The sequence below is a fragment of the Sturnira hondurensis genome, unplaced genomic scaffold (genome assembly GCF_014824575.4).
Source record: "Sturnira hondurensis isolate 20B ecotype Veracruz unplaced genomic scaffold, ASM1482457v3 Scaffold0023817, whole genome shotgun sequence".
Lineage (NCBI taxonomy): Eukaryota > Metazoa > Chordata > Mammalia > Chiroptera > Phyllostomidae > Sturnira > Sturnira hondurensis.
Genome location: NW_028096448.1, coordinates 6,371,297 through 6,386,691, shown reverse-complemented (window position 1 = coordinate 6,386,691; position 15,395 = coordinate 6,371,297). Strand labels below are relative to the sequence as shown.

The following is a 15,395-nucleotide window of genomic DNA, read 5'->3' as shown; positions in this document are numbered from 1 at the left end:
GTAAATGCATTATCATGTTTAATAAGAGTCTGTCAGCTGGCTAGCTTAAAACAAATGCCATGAACATAGTAGGCGATGTGGAGTAGAATTGCAAACTGGGTGATAGAACGTCTCTGTGCAAAAATGATAATTTCAAAGGCTTTGAAACTATGAATTTAATATGGTCCGTGGCTATGTATTTTATTTGTTAGGATATTGCCTACAGTTTATATCTTAAGTTTTATATTACTCTGCTGTTTTAAGAAGTTGGACAAAGATTTTTAAGGAAAGTTTAGTTTTTTAAACCATTATGAGCATGATTTTTTAAAAAATCACGCCTACTCAAACTTGGGCATAAAGGGTTCTTATCACTGAGCAAGGTGAGTGTGAAACTGCTCATTTATAAGATTAAGAGAAATATAAAATGTCTCTTCTATTTTAAACAGTGAAGGTTTGTATTTCTGGCATTTTCTCTGTCTTAATAGGAAACACTAAGAAAAATTGGACATATAGACTTAGTGGTGTCATTAAGATAATGGTGTAAGCATAAGTTAGAATTTCTGTGTGTCTCTGCATTGTTCTTTAGGAAGCTCAGTACCTGCTTCAACTAGCAGCACCATCCCTATCTCTCTGTCTTCTGGAGGCTGCCTAGGATTGGACAAGTTCAAGAAACCCGAGGGAAGCTGGGACTGCGAAGTATGCCTAGTGCAAAATAAAGCTGATTCCACCAAATGTGTGGCATGTGAAAGTGCCAAGCCAGGCACAAACTCTGAGTTTAAAGGTAAGCCATTGGTAAAGTGCCTCCTTGTATTGCCATTTGAATGTGTGAAATATTTGCAAAAAACTTCAGTTTTTGAAATTTTTCATTCTCTATGGAAAATTCACATAAAATGATGTATGGTCCTAGAGTTTTAGTTCTCCTCTATTTCTGAATTATTTGGATTATTTACTGGTCAGCAGTGAAGTATCTTTTCTGCAGCTGGGAAAGGAGTTATTCTGTCTTAGAATATTGAGTTTGAGACAGTCTAGCTTTTTCTTTTTAACTGTTAACAACTCTTTGGCATCTAGATGAATTTCCTGACTTTGATTTATTTGAGTGGAAATTGACACCCCTAGAAACTTACCAGAAGTAATCTAGACTTGGACTTTGATTTGCCAGAATATGTCCCAGAAAAATAACTTTGTTCACATATAAGTATACAAGAAGAACCTTGCAAGTAACTTATGCTAAACTCCTTGGAGGCCAGGTTTTTCAAGTCTTTATGTTCCTATAGGAATTATTTCACATTTCCTATGAGACATTCTAGTCAAAATTTTGGTAAAAGCTTTTAGAAGATCACTGCTTCCCAGTCCACTTTAGTTTCTTCTGTGCTGATACTTCAGAGTCCCTTTTCCCTATTCTCTACCTCTAAAAATGTGTTCCTTCGAAGCAAAGGGGGTAACTAATTACTATTTTGGGCACCTTTATTTTTAGCTTTCTATGTAGTATCACTTAAAGTTCTTAGAGACCATGCGGAAGCCATTTACTTTGGAGATTCTGATACAATATTTCAATTATGTTTCTTAGGGAAAGAAAGCAGGGTAGGTAATCAGAAAAAAGGGAAATCTGAACATGAGGGCTTGCAAAGCTTGCCTGTCATTTGTCTTTATTTACAGATGGGTAAGCAGAGTAATGCATAAATGCCTTGAACCCTTTTCTGATTACTGCTTTGAGACGGTCAGCCAAGTGCCTCATTTCCAATTTATTTGCTATAGAAGCATTATGAGACCAAGACTTTGATCTTGTCAATACAGTACTGTTTATTTTTAAATACTGTTTCCAGTCATGTAATTCTTCTGGTTCTTTGATGCTAAATTAAAAAAAAATTCTTGGGTAAATAACATGTTCATAAGACCTAAATATCAAATTGATGAGATTCGGAGTGAAAAGTCTATACTTCTTCTCCCCATTGGCCCATTTACCAACCTTCCTGCCTCTGCCTTGTTAGATTGTATGCTGTCTGCCTGCCTTTCTGCCTCCTTGATTTTATCACAGATTAGCTTGGACATACATTTGTTCTTCATTCATAGCTGCCCAGATTACGTATAGTATTTTGTGTGTCTTTGAGTTTATCTTTAAAATAAAGACACAGATCTAGAATTGCTGAGTAGAGGATATATGTATCTGTAATTTTTTTGGTGAATATTGACAAAATATCTTTTATAATTTTGTGCTACTTTACATACCTACCTACAATGTATAAAGTATTTGTTCCTCCTAGAAACACTGTTTTATCAAACCTGTTTGAGCTCTGCCAGTCTGATAAAGGTAGCTTGTCTATATAGTTGTGAGGGTTGAGATACAGTTCTCATACTAAATTTGGGCAATTTGGTGTATGTTTACTGCAGTTGCTGATACTCTTCACAGTAGGCCTTTTTTCAAGTTTGTGCCTTTGGTTTTCAAGGTTTACATTTGTTTGAGAGAATGACATTAATTCAGTGTCTCTTTGGTATCTTGTATTTTGAAGGCTTTGGTACATCTTCCTCATCTTCGAACCCAGCAACCTCATCTTTCAAATTTGGTATCCCATCCTCCTCCTCCTCTGAGCCTTCACAGACTTCAACAAGCACTGGAAATTTTAAATTTGGGGATCAAGTAGGCTTTAAAATAGGTGTGTCATCAGATTCTGGGTCTTTAAATCCCATGACTGAAGGCTTTAAATTTTCTAAACCAGTAGGAGATTTTAAATTTGGAGTTTCATCTGATTCTAAACCTGAAGAAGTTAAAAAAGACAGTAAGGAGGATAATTTTAAGATTGGACTTCCTTCTGGTTTAAACAATCCAACTTCCTTAGCTCCATTTCAGTTTGGGGTGTCTAGTCTTGGGCAGCAAGAAACGAAAGAGAAACTGCCTAAGTCTTCATCTGCAGGCTTTAGTTTTGGTACGGGTGTAATGAACCCTACTCCTGCTGCTGCTACTACTGTGGTGACCTCTGAGAACAAGAGCAGCTTCAGCTTTGGGACTATAGAAACCAAGAGTGTCTCAGTGGCTCCTTTTATATGTAAGACATCAGAAGCAAAAAAAGAAGAGATGCCTACCACCAAAGGAGGGTTCTCTTTTGGCACTATGGAATCCGCCACTCTGCCATCTGCCTCATTGTTTGCTTTGGGAAGGACAGAAGAGAAACAACAAGAGCCTGTCACTTCTACTTCTCTAGTGTTTGGCAAGAAAGCTGACAATGAAGAGCCAAAGTGTCAACCAGTGTTTTCCTTTGGGAATTCAGAGCAAACCAAAGAAGAGACTTCTTCAAAGTCGACCTTTAGTTTCAGTGTGGCAAAACCATCTGAGAAGGAGTCTGAACAGCCAACCAAGGCCACTTTTGCATTTGGATCTCAAACCAGTACTACAGCCGGTAAATATTAAACATTTTCTTTTACAAGGGTCTTTGATATCTAGACAAATACAATAAGTCAAGGAACAGCTTACACTGAATATATGGGAGAGAGACCAGTGACAGAACTCGTAGAAAGGAGCCTAGGATTTTTGGTTGTAACTGCTCCAAATCTTCATGATTCTGATAAAGTTATCTAGGGATCTAATTTTGAGAAATGTAGCTCTAGTGGAAAGCCCACAATATTGCACAGTTGTTCATGTCTTTGCCCCTTCTGTTGTTTGGGCTTTATAATCAGAATTTGCATGTGCTATTCAGGAAAATAGGCATTCTTTCTTAAGCTCATGAATGTCTTCTAACTAATGAAATCTTTATGCATAGGCCTTTGTTACAAATAGAGATAACCAATCGTTATCAGCCATGTAAGGAACATAGACAAATACAATTGATCCCTGAGAAATAGAAATGATTATGAAAACTAAAATTCTGTTTCAACTTTAAATACTTTTAAACCATGTTTTTAAACATAGTTGGTGAAACAAAATCATTCTGTGGTCTGAATAGCAAAAAAAACACAGCTGATAATCAGATTTGTGAACTGGAATTTTTCAGAACACAGTGCTGCAAAAGTATAGAGTGATTGATTCAAACTAGATTCACAAGTTGTACTGGAATAAGAGTGCTTAGAAATGAGAGAGAGCAGTATGGAGGAACTATCAAAGAAGTGACAGAAGAAAATTTCCCGGATGTAAAGGAAGACATTGCTCTTAAAAATGGAAGTGGCCCACTCATTGACAAAGACCAGTGGAATTTTAGGGCACTAAGTCAAAATCCTGAGTGCTTTCAGAGAGAAAAAAGCTGTTTGCCACAAGTAAACCATTAACAAATTAGCATTAGACTTATAGTTGTAACATCAGATGCTTAAAAATGGAGCAGTGTCCTCAAAGTGAAAATGGTGTGTGAACTTAGAATTCTGTAACCAGCCAAATTTCATCAAACATTAGGGCAAAATACAGATGTTTTCAGATAAGCAAAGAATTAAAAGTTGAGTGCCCATGAATGTTTTCAAATAATAAATTGGAAATAAAAATAGTATGAATAGAACAAGCAGATGTGAGTAGTTTCTGTGTATTAAAATCTTACCTGAAAATTTAAAAACGGAGTTACGTACTCTTGGGGTAGGAATAAAAGTGAGATAGGTTCTAATCAAATTTAATCATGGAATCTCTAGATTATAGTTTTCGTTGAAATGGACACTCATAACCTCTTATATACCGATTTGAAAGTGAGCGCAAATGGTCCATTTTCTGTAAACCATACTAATGCCCAGCCACAGTGTGGCCGGCCCTGTGTAGTAGACAGCATTGGAACTGCGACGTTATTGGAAAAGTTTCAAAGAAAGTCTTAAATAAGATGATCGGATTCAGGATCATCATATAAAAATCAATAGCTTTAATCAAATAGCAAGTCTTTACTTTGACAACATATCTTATTTGTGTTTTCTAACATTTCTAATGTATTTTATAATTGCTATAGAACCTGTTACCTGGTAACATAATAAAAATATGTTTAATACTTGTTCCTGAGTGATAATATTTCCCTTCCTTCCAATCCCCTCCCTGAATATAATTTCAGTTCTTAAAGGAATTTTTGTGGGTGTTTACAAGCTAAGCTATTTCTAAAATTCATCTGGAAGGAAAACACAAAAATTTTGGCAAGGATGACAGGTACACAGACAGGTTTCCTTACTAAGTACCAAACCAGACTGTGAGTACAGTAACTAGAACAGTCTACTGAGAATAAGTGTAAAAGAAATAAATGCACATATATTTAATATGTCATATAGTTATAAATTAGCAAAAATATATTAATAAATGCTGTCAATAAATGCTGCAGAGAAAATTGACTATCATTTGGATAAATTGAAGTTCTAATCCTGCTAACATAAACTGCAAAGTCAGATTTATAAAAGTACAGTTAGCTGCCCTGGCCAGTATGGCTCTGGATTGAGTGCTGGCCTGCGAACCAAAGGGTCACTGGTTCGATTCCCAGTCAGGGCACATGCCTGGGTTGTGGGCCAGGTCCTCAGCAGGCATTGCAGGAGAGGCAACCGCACATTGATGTTTCTCTCCCTCTCTTTCTCCCTCCCTCCCCCTCTCTGAAAAAAAAGTACAGTTATCTTCACTGTCTGAATTTGTTATCCAAGCACAGCATCTCTTTAGTAAGATTTGGTTTTAAGGCATATTTTTTATTTTACTAATCTGAGCTGAAGGTTTTCCTATGTAAGACAAGAAAATCCATCGAAGAAAAGATGAATATATTTGACTACATCAAAATTTAATGTATCATATGCCCATTTGATGAATGAATGAATTTATATAAAAATTGTGTTTTCTAATGACTTCTTAGATTGTGGTATAGGAAAAATGCTTTCTGTTATTACTTGTTCAAAGATTTTTTTTGTTTCTGAATTTCTGTCATACAGATCAAGGTGGAACAAAGTCAGTTTTTAGTTTCTTGAACAACAATTCCTCTAATTCAAGTACCCCAGTCACTTCAGCCGGTGGCAGCATATTTGGTAGTTCCACCTCTTCCTCCAGCGCACCCGCAGGTGCCTTTGTGTTTGGACAGGCCAGCAATCCTGTGAGCAGCTCTGCCTTCGTTAACCCTGCTGAATCCAGCACCTCTCAGCCCTTGCTGTTTTCTCAAGAGAACAAACCAGCAACCACATCCAGCACGGGTACAGCTGTCACCCCATTTGTCTTTGGTCTAGGAGCCAGCAGTGGTAATAACACTGCAGTCTCTGGTTTTAATTTTGGAGCTACAACCACATCTAGTTCTTCAGGTACTTTTAAAAAAGAAAAAAAATGCATGAACTTGCATTGGCTTTAGTTAGGAGTATATCAGCTCTTAGGAACTAATACAGCAGCTTATCAAAAAATGGCATGGGTGCCTTTATGTCATCTATACTTGGGATTTTGTAGTTACCCTGTGGTATAATGTTTATCTTGTGTTTAAATTTAACATAATTAACTATTGCAAGTAGTTTTTCTAATTTCAGCAGGAGTGTTATCTTTAGTTTTTCCCTGTGTTCTTTTTGGAATGTAAGTTGCTAAGTATATTTAGACACCAGGGATTATTTTATTAGACATTAGTCCTTACTGTGTAGTATATACATGATTATAGCATTAGCTGATTTCTGCAATGTGTTAAATTTCTGATGAGATCAATTGTCTTCTTAGATATATTCCCTTCACCTAAAACTTTTTTGCCTGTGAAGGTGAGGTGTCTTATTAATAGAAGTTTTAGTTTTTATGGATTCTATATAGTTTTACTAAACAATGTATTCTTACAGTCATTTTCAAAACTTATGGTGGGATTTTTTCAGCAAGCTCACAGTATGAAAAGGAGCTTGAAGTTTGTGTTGACTTCATAGAGATTTCTTGAGGATTATCTGTAGCCATCTTGATGATTTAAGTCCTTCTTTCGGCCTGTAGGATGCTCCTTTGTGTTTGGCACTGGACCTTCAGCACCATCTGCCGGTCCAGCATTTGGTGCCAACCAGACCCCAACATTTGGACAGAGTCAAGGTGCCAGCCAGCCTAACCCCCCCGGCTTTGGATCTATATCATCTTCCACATCTTTATTTTCTGCTGGTTCCCAGCCCACACCACCTACTTTTGGAACAGTGTCAAGCAGTACCCAGCCTCCTGTGTTTGGACAACAGCCTGGTCAGTCTGCATTTGGCTCTGGAACAGCTCCAAATTCCAGTGAGTGTGTGTAGTTGTGATGTAGTTTGTATCTGTACTTAGATTCTGTATGTCTTAAATGTAATTGTGTTCTTTGAGCTTTGAAATGTACATATCTTATATTTTTATTGTCTCTTGTACAGTCAGCAGAATAGAGAGGCGTATGTTTAGTTTTACCTATAAACCACATTCCCAACTTTGACACATTAAACATTTTTAATGTATTAAAGCTTTAAGGCAGTGATTTTCAACCTTTTTCACCTCATAGCACACACAAGCTACTAAAATTCTGTGGCACACCAAAATATATAGTATATATATTTTTGCTAATCTGACAAAAAATAGGTGTAATTTTGATATCATTTACACCAAACTGCTATTGTTGGGTTGGCTGTTGTCATTTTTCTATTTGACAGTCTTAAGGGAAAAGAGGTCAGTGCCCCTGACTAAATAGGTATTGCATGTTTCAAAAATTACTACTGTACATCGATTGAAAATTGGTGCTTTAAGGTATTAAAGCATTTGATTAAAATATAGTTATTTCTTTTATTTTTATTTTATATATATATTATTGATTATACCTTTACAGTTGTTCTGTTCCAGCAACTCAGTAGCTGGGTTGTGATGCTGTACATGGGGGCGGGTCAAAGAGGAGCAATGGCGGTCCCGTCTGCCACCTCCCGCCGTAGCTGCCACTGTCGCCGGGGCCCTCATGTTCCATCCCAGTGCGTGCAGCCCTCCACCCCTGGGTTTGCCTGCTGGGGCCCTGCGGTTCGTCTCACTGCTCACTGTGCTGGTTTATCTGGGCGTGAATGTGTGACTGGGGTCAGTCTGCCCTGCAGCCTCACTGGGTCCGCGCTGCTACCCCGTCTGCCTGCACGCCTGGGTCGGCGAATCTTTCCTGCCCAACCCCGCTCCACTGCTGGCTCCTCCCCTCTTACCGTCAGGGTTGAATGGTTGTTGTCGGACTTCTGTATAGTTCAATTTTTCTATTCTTTGGCTGTGTCTTTGTTCTCCAAACCTTTGTTGTATTCAAATTTGGTTGTGGGAGAAGGCACAGTGTTTCCACCTATGCCTCCATCTTGGTGGAAGGCTTCGAATCATATCTAAAATACAGTTATTTCTTAACTCTTTGATTCAGGTGTTGGATTCATTCCGTCTCTTCTCCCCATCTGTATTTTGGGGCATTCTAGCCTAGATTTCAGGTGTAGTGTTTTCTGACCTTCTTTGTGATTGGATTTACTTCAGAAAGTTCGACCCCAGCTCTGGTGATCTTTCCTGGGACACCGCAGCTGTCTTGTGGGACTTTCTATTTGATGATGTAAACCTTTTCACTTGTCTTGCATATTTAAGTAAATGTTTCTGTGCTTTTTAAAAATATGGTTAATCACATGGTATTATGCAGGGTGGGGTAATGCAGGTTTATATGGAAATTATAAGTTTATATGAAAAATAATACAATAATTAAATAATACAAAAATAAACTTTCATGTATTCACAACTGTAAACATACTTTTGCCCCACCTTGTAATAGATGTACTTTCTCAAAATTGCGCTGTATTTTTCTAATTGTGAAATATAACCTCATATCGGAAACATGAAATATACGTGAATAGTATAATGTTGAAGCAGATTCTTATGTAACCACATCCCAGGAGCTCCTTCTGTGTTCCTTTTTGAACACATTTCTCCTTTCATTTGTTTTAATGGTGTTTTGACTTTTAGGATAATCACTTTTCTTGGGTGTTATTTATTTATTTTTAAATACTTTATTTATTTATCTTTAGAGAGGAAGGGAAGAAGAGAAGGAGAGAAACATCAATGTATGGTTGCCTCTTGAGAGTCCCCTGCTGGGAACTGGCCTGCAACCCAGGCATGTGCCCTGACTGGGAATCGAACCGTGATCATGTGGTTCACAGGTCCGCGCTCAATCCACTGAGCTACACCAGCCAGGGCGGGTGTTATTTAAAATTAACTACTAATACATCTCTAGAAATACAGTTTTTACCTGATTTTTTAAGTATACCATATTTATATACCATATTTTTCAGACTATAAGACAACCCCCCCTCCCCCCCCCCCAATTTGGGAGGAATAATGGTTGTTAATGCTGCTGTTGACTTCTGTTTACACTTACATTGGTGAAATATTATGTTATTTATGTTAGTAAATATTTTACCACATTTTTTTTTGTTTCAAAAATTTTTTTCCTATTTTTCTCTAAAACCTAGGTGTGTTTTATGGTCCGAAAAATACGGGTAAGTGGAAGTGGAGTACTACTGTCCCTTATCTTTTGTAGTAGTTATCTAAGTAGTAGCTAAGTATTACTTAGCTTCTTTCACTCTATCTTTTTTTTTTGTAGTTTCACCCATGTTACTACATATATTTTGTTTTTTCGTTGCTGTAGAATAAAGGAATATACCACAGTGTTTCTGTATACTGTTGATGAATGTTTGAGTTGTTTTTAGCTATTGGGAAGTACTGCTCTACTACACGTTCTTGTATACATGTGTGCCTTGGGCACATATGTATCTTTTTTCTACAGTCTGTGTACCTGGGAGAGAAATCACCAAATTAAAGGGTGTGTGCATATCTTATATTTCAGTGGATAATACAGACTTTTCCTGGTGGATTTTGCCAATCACATTTTACACCAGCATTGTATATAAAGGTTCTTGTATTTGGATCTGCATGATTTTATTTTTTGTGAATTCTTTTTGTAAATGCTTTGGACCATTTTTCTATTTGTTTCATTTGTTTTTGCTTATTGATTTGTAATAGTTCTTTATGTATTCTCAGTTTTTCTTGATATTAGTCCCTTGTCAGTTAGTACATGCAGCAAAGTTTGATTTATGGTAACCATTTTAATTGGGATTCACTGATTACTATTTTTTATCACAATGTATGAAATTGGAGAGCTCAGCTGTCTTTCACACAGGTAACACTTCCCTCAATCTTCCTAGTACAGTGGTACTATATATTTAGATTAGTATTCTGAGTATGCAGAATGTGGTAATGTGATTTTTCCTACACAAAATTTTGTTTCCTCTGGCATTAGTGATTCTCTCTTTGTTAACATTTTCTTTGTACTTATCATTAATTATAACTAACTTTTCTCCCAGTTGCATACATCTCAATATTTTCAAATACATTGACTGTTTCAGTATCTAAAAGAAGTTTCTCACAGAATTTTCTAAACTGTTCCTCCCACCAGGCTTTCTATAGAGGCCTGCTGTTTAAATGGGGTCCTGGCAATCCCTTTTACCAGTGATCTTGGAGATTCCCTTTAGCTTCCTTTTAGAGGCAGTTCTCTTTCCTGGATGGCATGTTTTTTTCCCTCTTACTTCCTTGTTTTGATAGAGCAAACCTTCCCGTGATTTTTTAAGGATGTAGGGAAGAATATTTCGAGACCTTACATTTCCAGAAGGATCTTTTTTATGTTGTTAAGATTTTGTTTGAATATATATTTAGATTGGAAATCATTTTGATAATTTCAAAGGCATTTCTCCATTGCAGACTTTGTGGCTCTCAAAGTTGCTCTTGAAGTCCCTCTTGATATTTGCTGTTTGACCTATTTTTTCTTCATGGAATCACATTAGAATCTTTTTGCCTCCAATGTTCTGGCTTAGCAGAGGAATGTTCCTATATCTAGTTCCATTTTTATCCACTGATTGTGTAAGGAATTTAATGTGTCCTTTTGTGAATTTTCATTCTTGGGAATTATCTTGAATTATTTCTTTTTTTCTGATATATTATTATTTTTATTTTTTTTAAATATATTTTATTGATTATACCATTACAGTTGTTGTTCTATTCCCCCCTTCATTGCCCTCCACTCTGCACACCCCGTCCCCCACCATTCCCCCCTTTAGTTTATGACCATGTGTCTCAAGTTCTTTAGATTCTGTATTTCCCCTACTATTCTTGCCCTCCCCCCCATCTATTTTCTACCTACTGTCTATGCTATTTTCTGTACCTTCTCCCCTCTTCTCCTCCTCCCACTCCCCTGTTGCTAACCCTCCATGTGTTCTTCATTTCTATGGTTCCACTCCTGATCTAGCTGTCCTCTTGGTTTGCTTTTGTTTTAGGTGTGGTTGTTGATAACTGTGAGTTTGCTGTCCTTTCACTGTTCATATTTTTCATCTTCTTTTTCTTATATATAAGTCCCTTTAGCATTTCATTTAATAAGGGCTTGGTGATGATGAACTCCTTGAATTTGAATCTTATCTGAGAAGCACTTTATCTGTCCTTCCATTCTAAATGAAAACTTTGCTGGATAAAGCAGTCTTGGCTGTCGGTCTTTGGATTTCATGACTTGGAATACTTCTTTCCAGCCCCTTCTTGCCTGTAAGGTCTCTTTTGAGAAATCCGCTGACAGTCTGATGGGAAGTCCTTTGCAGGTGACTGTCCCCTTTTCTCTTGCTGCTTCTAGGATTCTCTCCTTCATTTTAATCTTGGCTAATGTAATTATGATGTGCCTTGGTGTGTTTCTTTTTGAGTCCACCTTTTTTGGGACTCTCTGAGCTTCCTGGATTTGCTGGAAGTATATTTCCTTTGCCAGACTGGAGAAGTTCTCCTTTATTATTTGTTCAAGTAAGTTTTCCACTTGTGGCTGTTTCTTTTCCACTTCTTGTACCCCTATAATTCAGGTGTTGGAACGTTTAAAGATGTCCTGGAGGTTTCTAATCCTTTCCTCATTTTTTTGAATTCTTGTTTATTCATATTTTTCTGTTTGGTCATTTTTTTCTTCCTTCTGGTCCACTCCCTTGATTTGAGTCCCAGTTTCCTTTCCATCACTATTGGTTTCCTGTGCGTTTCCCTTCATTTCAATTAGTTTAGCCTTCATATGTTCCTCTAATTTGTGACTATAATCAACCAGTTCTGTGAGCATCCTGATCACCAGTGTTTTGAACTGTGCATCTGAGAGGTTCGCTATGTCTTGGTTGCTTGGAGTTATTGGCTCTGGGGCTTTGAGTTCTTCTTGAGCCATATTTTGGACTGTCTGTGTCTGTTACTTATGAGGAGCGGAGCCCTAGGTGTTCACCTGGGCGGGGCAACTCATTGCTGGATTGTGACATTGTATGTGGGGGCAGGGTCAAAGGAAATCAATGGCAGTCCCCTCTGCCTCCTCCCGCTGCTGGGGCCGCCCGGCTCGAATGTGCAACCTCGATCAACCTGCCCCACACCCTCACTGGGTTCGCCGCTGGGGCCTGCGTGGTCTGTCTCAGTGCTTACACCTCTGCTGGTTTATCTGCGCGTGAATGTGTGACTGCGCTCAGCCTGCCCGGCAACCTCACTGGGTCCGTGCTGCTACCCCGATGCCTGTGTGCCTGGGTCGCCTGGGTCGCGGGATCCTTCCTGCCCAACCCTGCTCTGCTGCTGGCTCCGCTGCTGGCTCTGTCACTCTTACCGATCCCGATTTAACGGTTCGTTGTTGTCGGACTTCCGGATAGTTCAGTTTTCTGTTCTTTGGCTGTGTCTTTCTTTACTAAATCTTTGTTGTATTCAAACTTGGTTGTGGGAGAAGGCACAGTGTTTCTACCTATGCCTCCATCTTGGCGGAAGTCCTCTTGAATTATTTCTTTAAAAGATTTTGTGCCTCATTCTTTTTAAACTTTGTTGTCTTCTTCTCCCCCCCCCCCACTTTTTGACTTCATTCTACTTTCTGAGAATATTTCTTCAACTAATTGCTTACTATTTGTTCTTTTGTGTTTTTTTCCACTAGTGTTACTTTTTGATTCCTTAGCATTCCTTTTCATTTTGCAGATGCTTCTTTTTTATATCTATTATTTAAGGCATCTATTATCTCTTGAGGATGTTATCCATTAGTTGTGTTTTTTTTCTTACAGCTTTTGCTTAGTTTTCTTCATAATTGATTTTCTCTATTGGTTTGGTTTTAGTATTTTCTATGAAATATTTTGTTCATATGTTGGGTGCTTCTCAACTGTCTACTCATAGTTTTGGTTTTTGTTTTTTGTAAATTGTGGTAAGAATATTTAACATCAGGCTTACCCTCTTAAAAAATTAAGTGTGCCCAGTATTAACTGCAGGCACAGTGTTGTGTAACAGATCTGTAGAACTTACACATCTGCATGAAACTTTGGGCCCGTGGGCGAGCAACCCACCCCACCCCATCCTGCTGCCTCGACTCACGGTGCCGCTGCGCCGTTCTTCTCCCTGCTTCTGTGAGTTGGACTGTTTTAGATGATTCAGATAAATGAGCCATGAAGTGTTTGCGCTTCTTTCCCTTAGCATAACGTCCTCCTGATTCAACCATCTTTCTTTGATATTGCAAGATTTCCTTTTTTATGGATGCATATTATTTCATAGTATGTATATACATAATTTTTTAAAATCTGTTCATCTGCCAATGGACATTTTGGTTGTTCCCATCTTGGTTATTGTGAATAATGCTGCAGTGAACACAGAATCCAAATATTTTTTGAGGTGCAGATTTCAAATCTTTTGATATATACTTAGAATGGGATTACTGGATCCTATGATACTTCTGTTTTTAATATTTTGAGGAACCTTTGTACTGTTGTTTTGCAATGACGACCAATTTACATTCCCACCAACAGTGTACCAGGGTTCCCTTTTCTCCACATTCTTGCCAAAACTTACTATTTCTTTTTGATAATAGTCATGCTAACAGGGGTGAGGTGATATTTCAGTGGTTTTGAGTTTCATTACCCTGTTCATTGGTGATGTTGAGCATCTTTTCATATAACTGTTTGCCATCTGTATTTTATCTTTGGAGAAATGTCTATTCAAGTTCTTGCTCATTTTAATTGGGTTATTTGGGTTTTTTTGACTATTGAGTTGTAGAAGTTGTTCCTTATGTATTTTGGATATCAGCCCCTTATCAGATATTAGGTTGGCAAATATTTTCTCCCATTCTGTTGATCATTTTGGACATCTAAAATTTGATAGTTCTTTGTACATGGCTAGGGCATGTAGATCTTGAATTTCATTGTAGTTTTATCTGACTGTCCTATGTACTTGGGAAGACCTGGCCTTTAGTATGTTTAGGTCTTTCAGATTCCCCAGAGCAGATCCTTCCCAGTCTCCTGCTTGGAGGGTAAGCCTGTCCTGATTGCCAGTGTTCCGGGAGCTGAGTCAGAGGAAGGCTGCTGTTCTTCGTACTCGTGATGCCAACCCACTCTTAATCCTTCTATTTTCAGTGATGTTGTTGCCTTTAACAGTGCAGAGTGACCCTGCCCCTTCTCCAGAGAATAAAGCTTTGTTTTTCTGTTCCGGTAGAAAAGGAGAATGAGCATCCATCTCATTTGGTGTTGGGGAGGGGTTGAACCTGGGTATCTGGTTCTTATCCTTATTCTTTTTTTTGTGTCAGACCTTTATTCTTACTTCTAGAGTTACCTGAAACCTACACCTTCTGGGTATGTTTAGGGTAATGGAGTTGCATCTGTTTTCCTCGCTGCTGGGTTAGTATTCAACTCCAGTCAGCCTGTTGTCTCCTCTCCCCAATCTTTGTAAAAAGCCCTTTACTATTATTTTAACATAATTTTTGAAGAAGATGGGCTCAATTGTTTGTTAATTCTTTTGTCTTTAACTGGAAGTCCATTCTGCCCTTTTTTCTTTGGTCATGGGTAAGTGCGGTCACTTGTGGGATGTTGAGTATGTTCTGTGTCAATAGAGGAAATACTCAATTTTCTTTTAAATGACTATAGGAGAGCTTAGCCGTTTACTATATGTTGTACTAAAGGGTCAGGGTCATTTACAGAAAAACTCATTTTTACTTTAAATTTTTTTTTTTTGCTTCAACTGTTGTAGGTTCAGTTTTCCAGTTTGGCAGCAGCACTACAAATTTCAACTTCACCAACAACAATCCGTCAGGAGTCTTCACGTTTGGTGCGAACCCGAGCACACCTGCAGCCTCAGCCCAGCCTTCTGGTTCAGGGGGCTTTCCATTTACTCAGCTGTCAGCTTCCTTTACAATGGGGTAAGAGAACTTTTTGTTGGAATGGAGAGTTTCACATGGTAAGGGTGTGTGCCAGTGCGTGAATGAGTGTATGTGTTTGTTTTTAAAATCACCAAAGTGCAGTATAGTTCAGGTAAAATCAAGAGTGTTTTCTGATATCAATTTACCATATTACAGTTTTGGAGAATCACAGTCTGAAAAAAAAAAGAGCACGGGGGTTATGTGGGTGGGGTACAACAGAAAGTGTGGGGACTTGAACTGTGTTTCTTCTCTCCCCTTGGCACTGGTCACATTTAGAGTTATATTATGATTCTAAAATTTTGAGCATCATGTCACATTTTGAAGTTTTTATTT

The 15,395-nt window shown here is 38.0% G+C and overlaps 1 protein-coding gene across 4 annotated transcripts in view; it reads left to right on the top strand.

Moving 5' to 3' along the window:
- NUP153 (nucleoporin 153) overlaps positions 1-15,395 on the top strand; it is an 81,579-nt gene that overhangs the window by 64,809 nt on the left and 1,375 nt on the right. For all 4 annotated transcript variants that reach the window (XM_037037937.1, XM_037037938.1, XM_037037940.1 and 1 more), the window contains 5 exons: positions 566-760; positions 2,487-3,371; positions 5,836-6,195; positions 6,848-7,120; positions 14,894-15,062. In XM_037037937.1, coding sequence (XP_036893832.1) covers positions 566-760; positions 2,487-3,371; positions 5,836-6,195; positions 6,848-7,120; positions 14,894-15,062 — 1,882 coding nt within the window. The remainder of the gene's footprint in view (positions 1-565; positions 761-2,486; positions 3,372-5,835; positions 6,196-6,847; positions 7,121-14,893; positions 15,063-15,395) is intronic.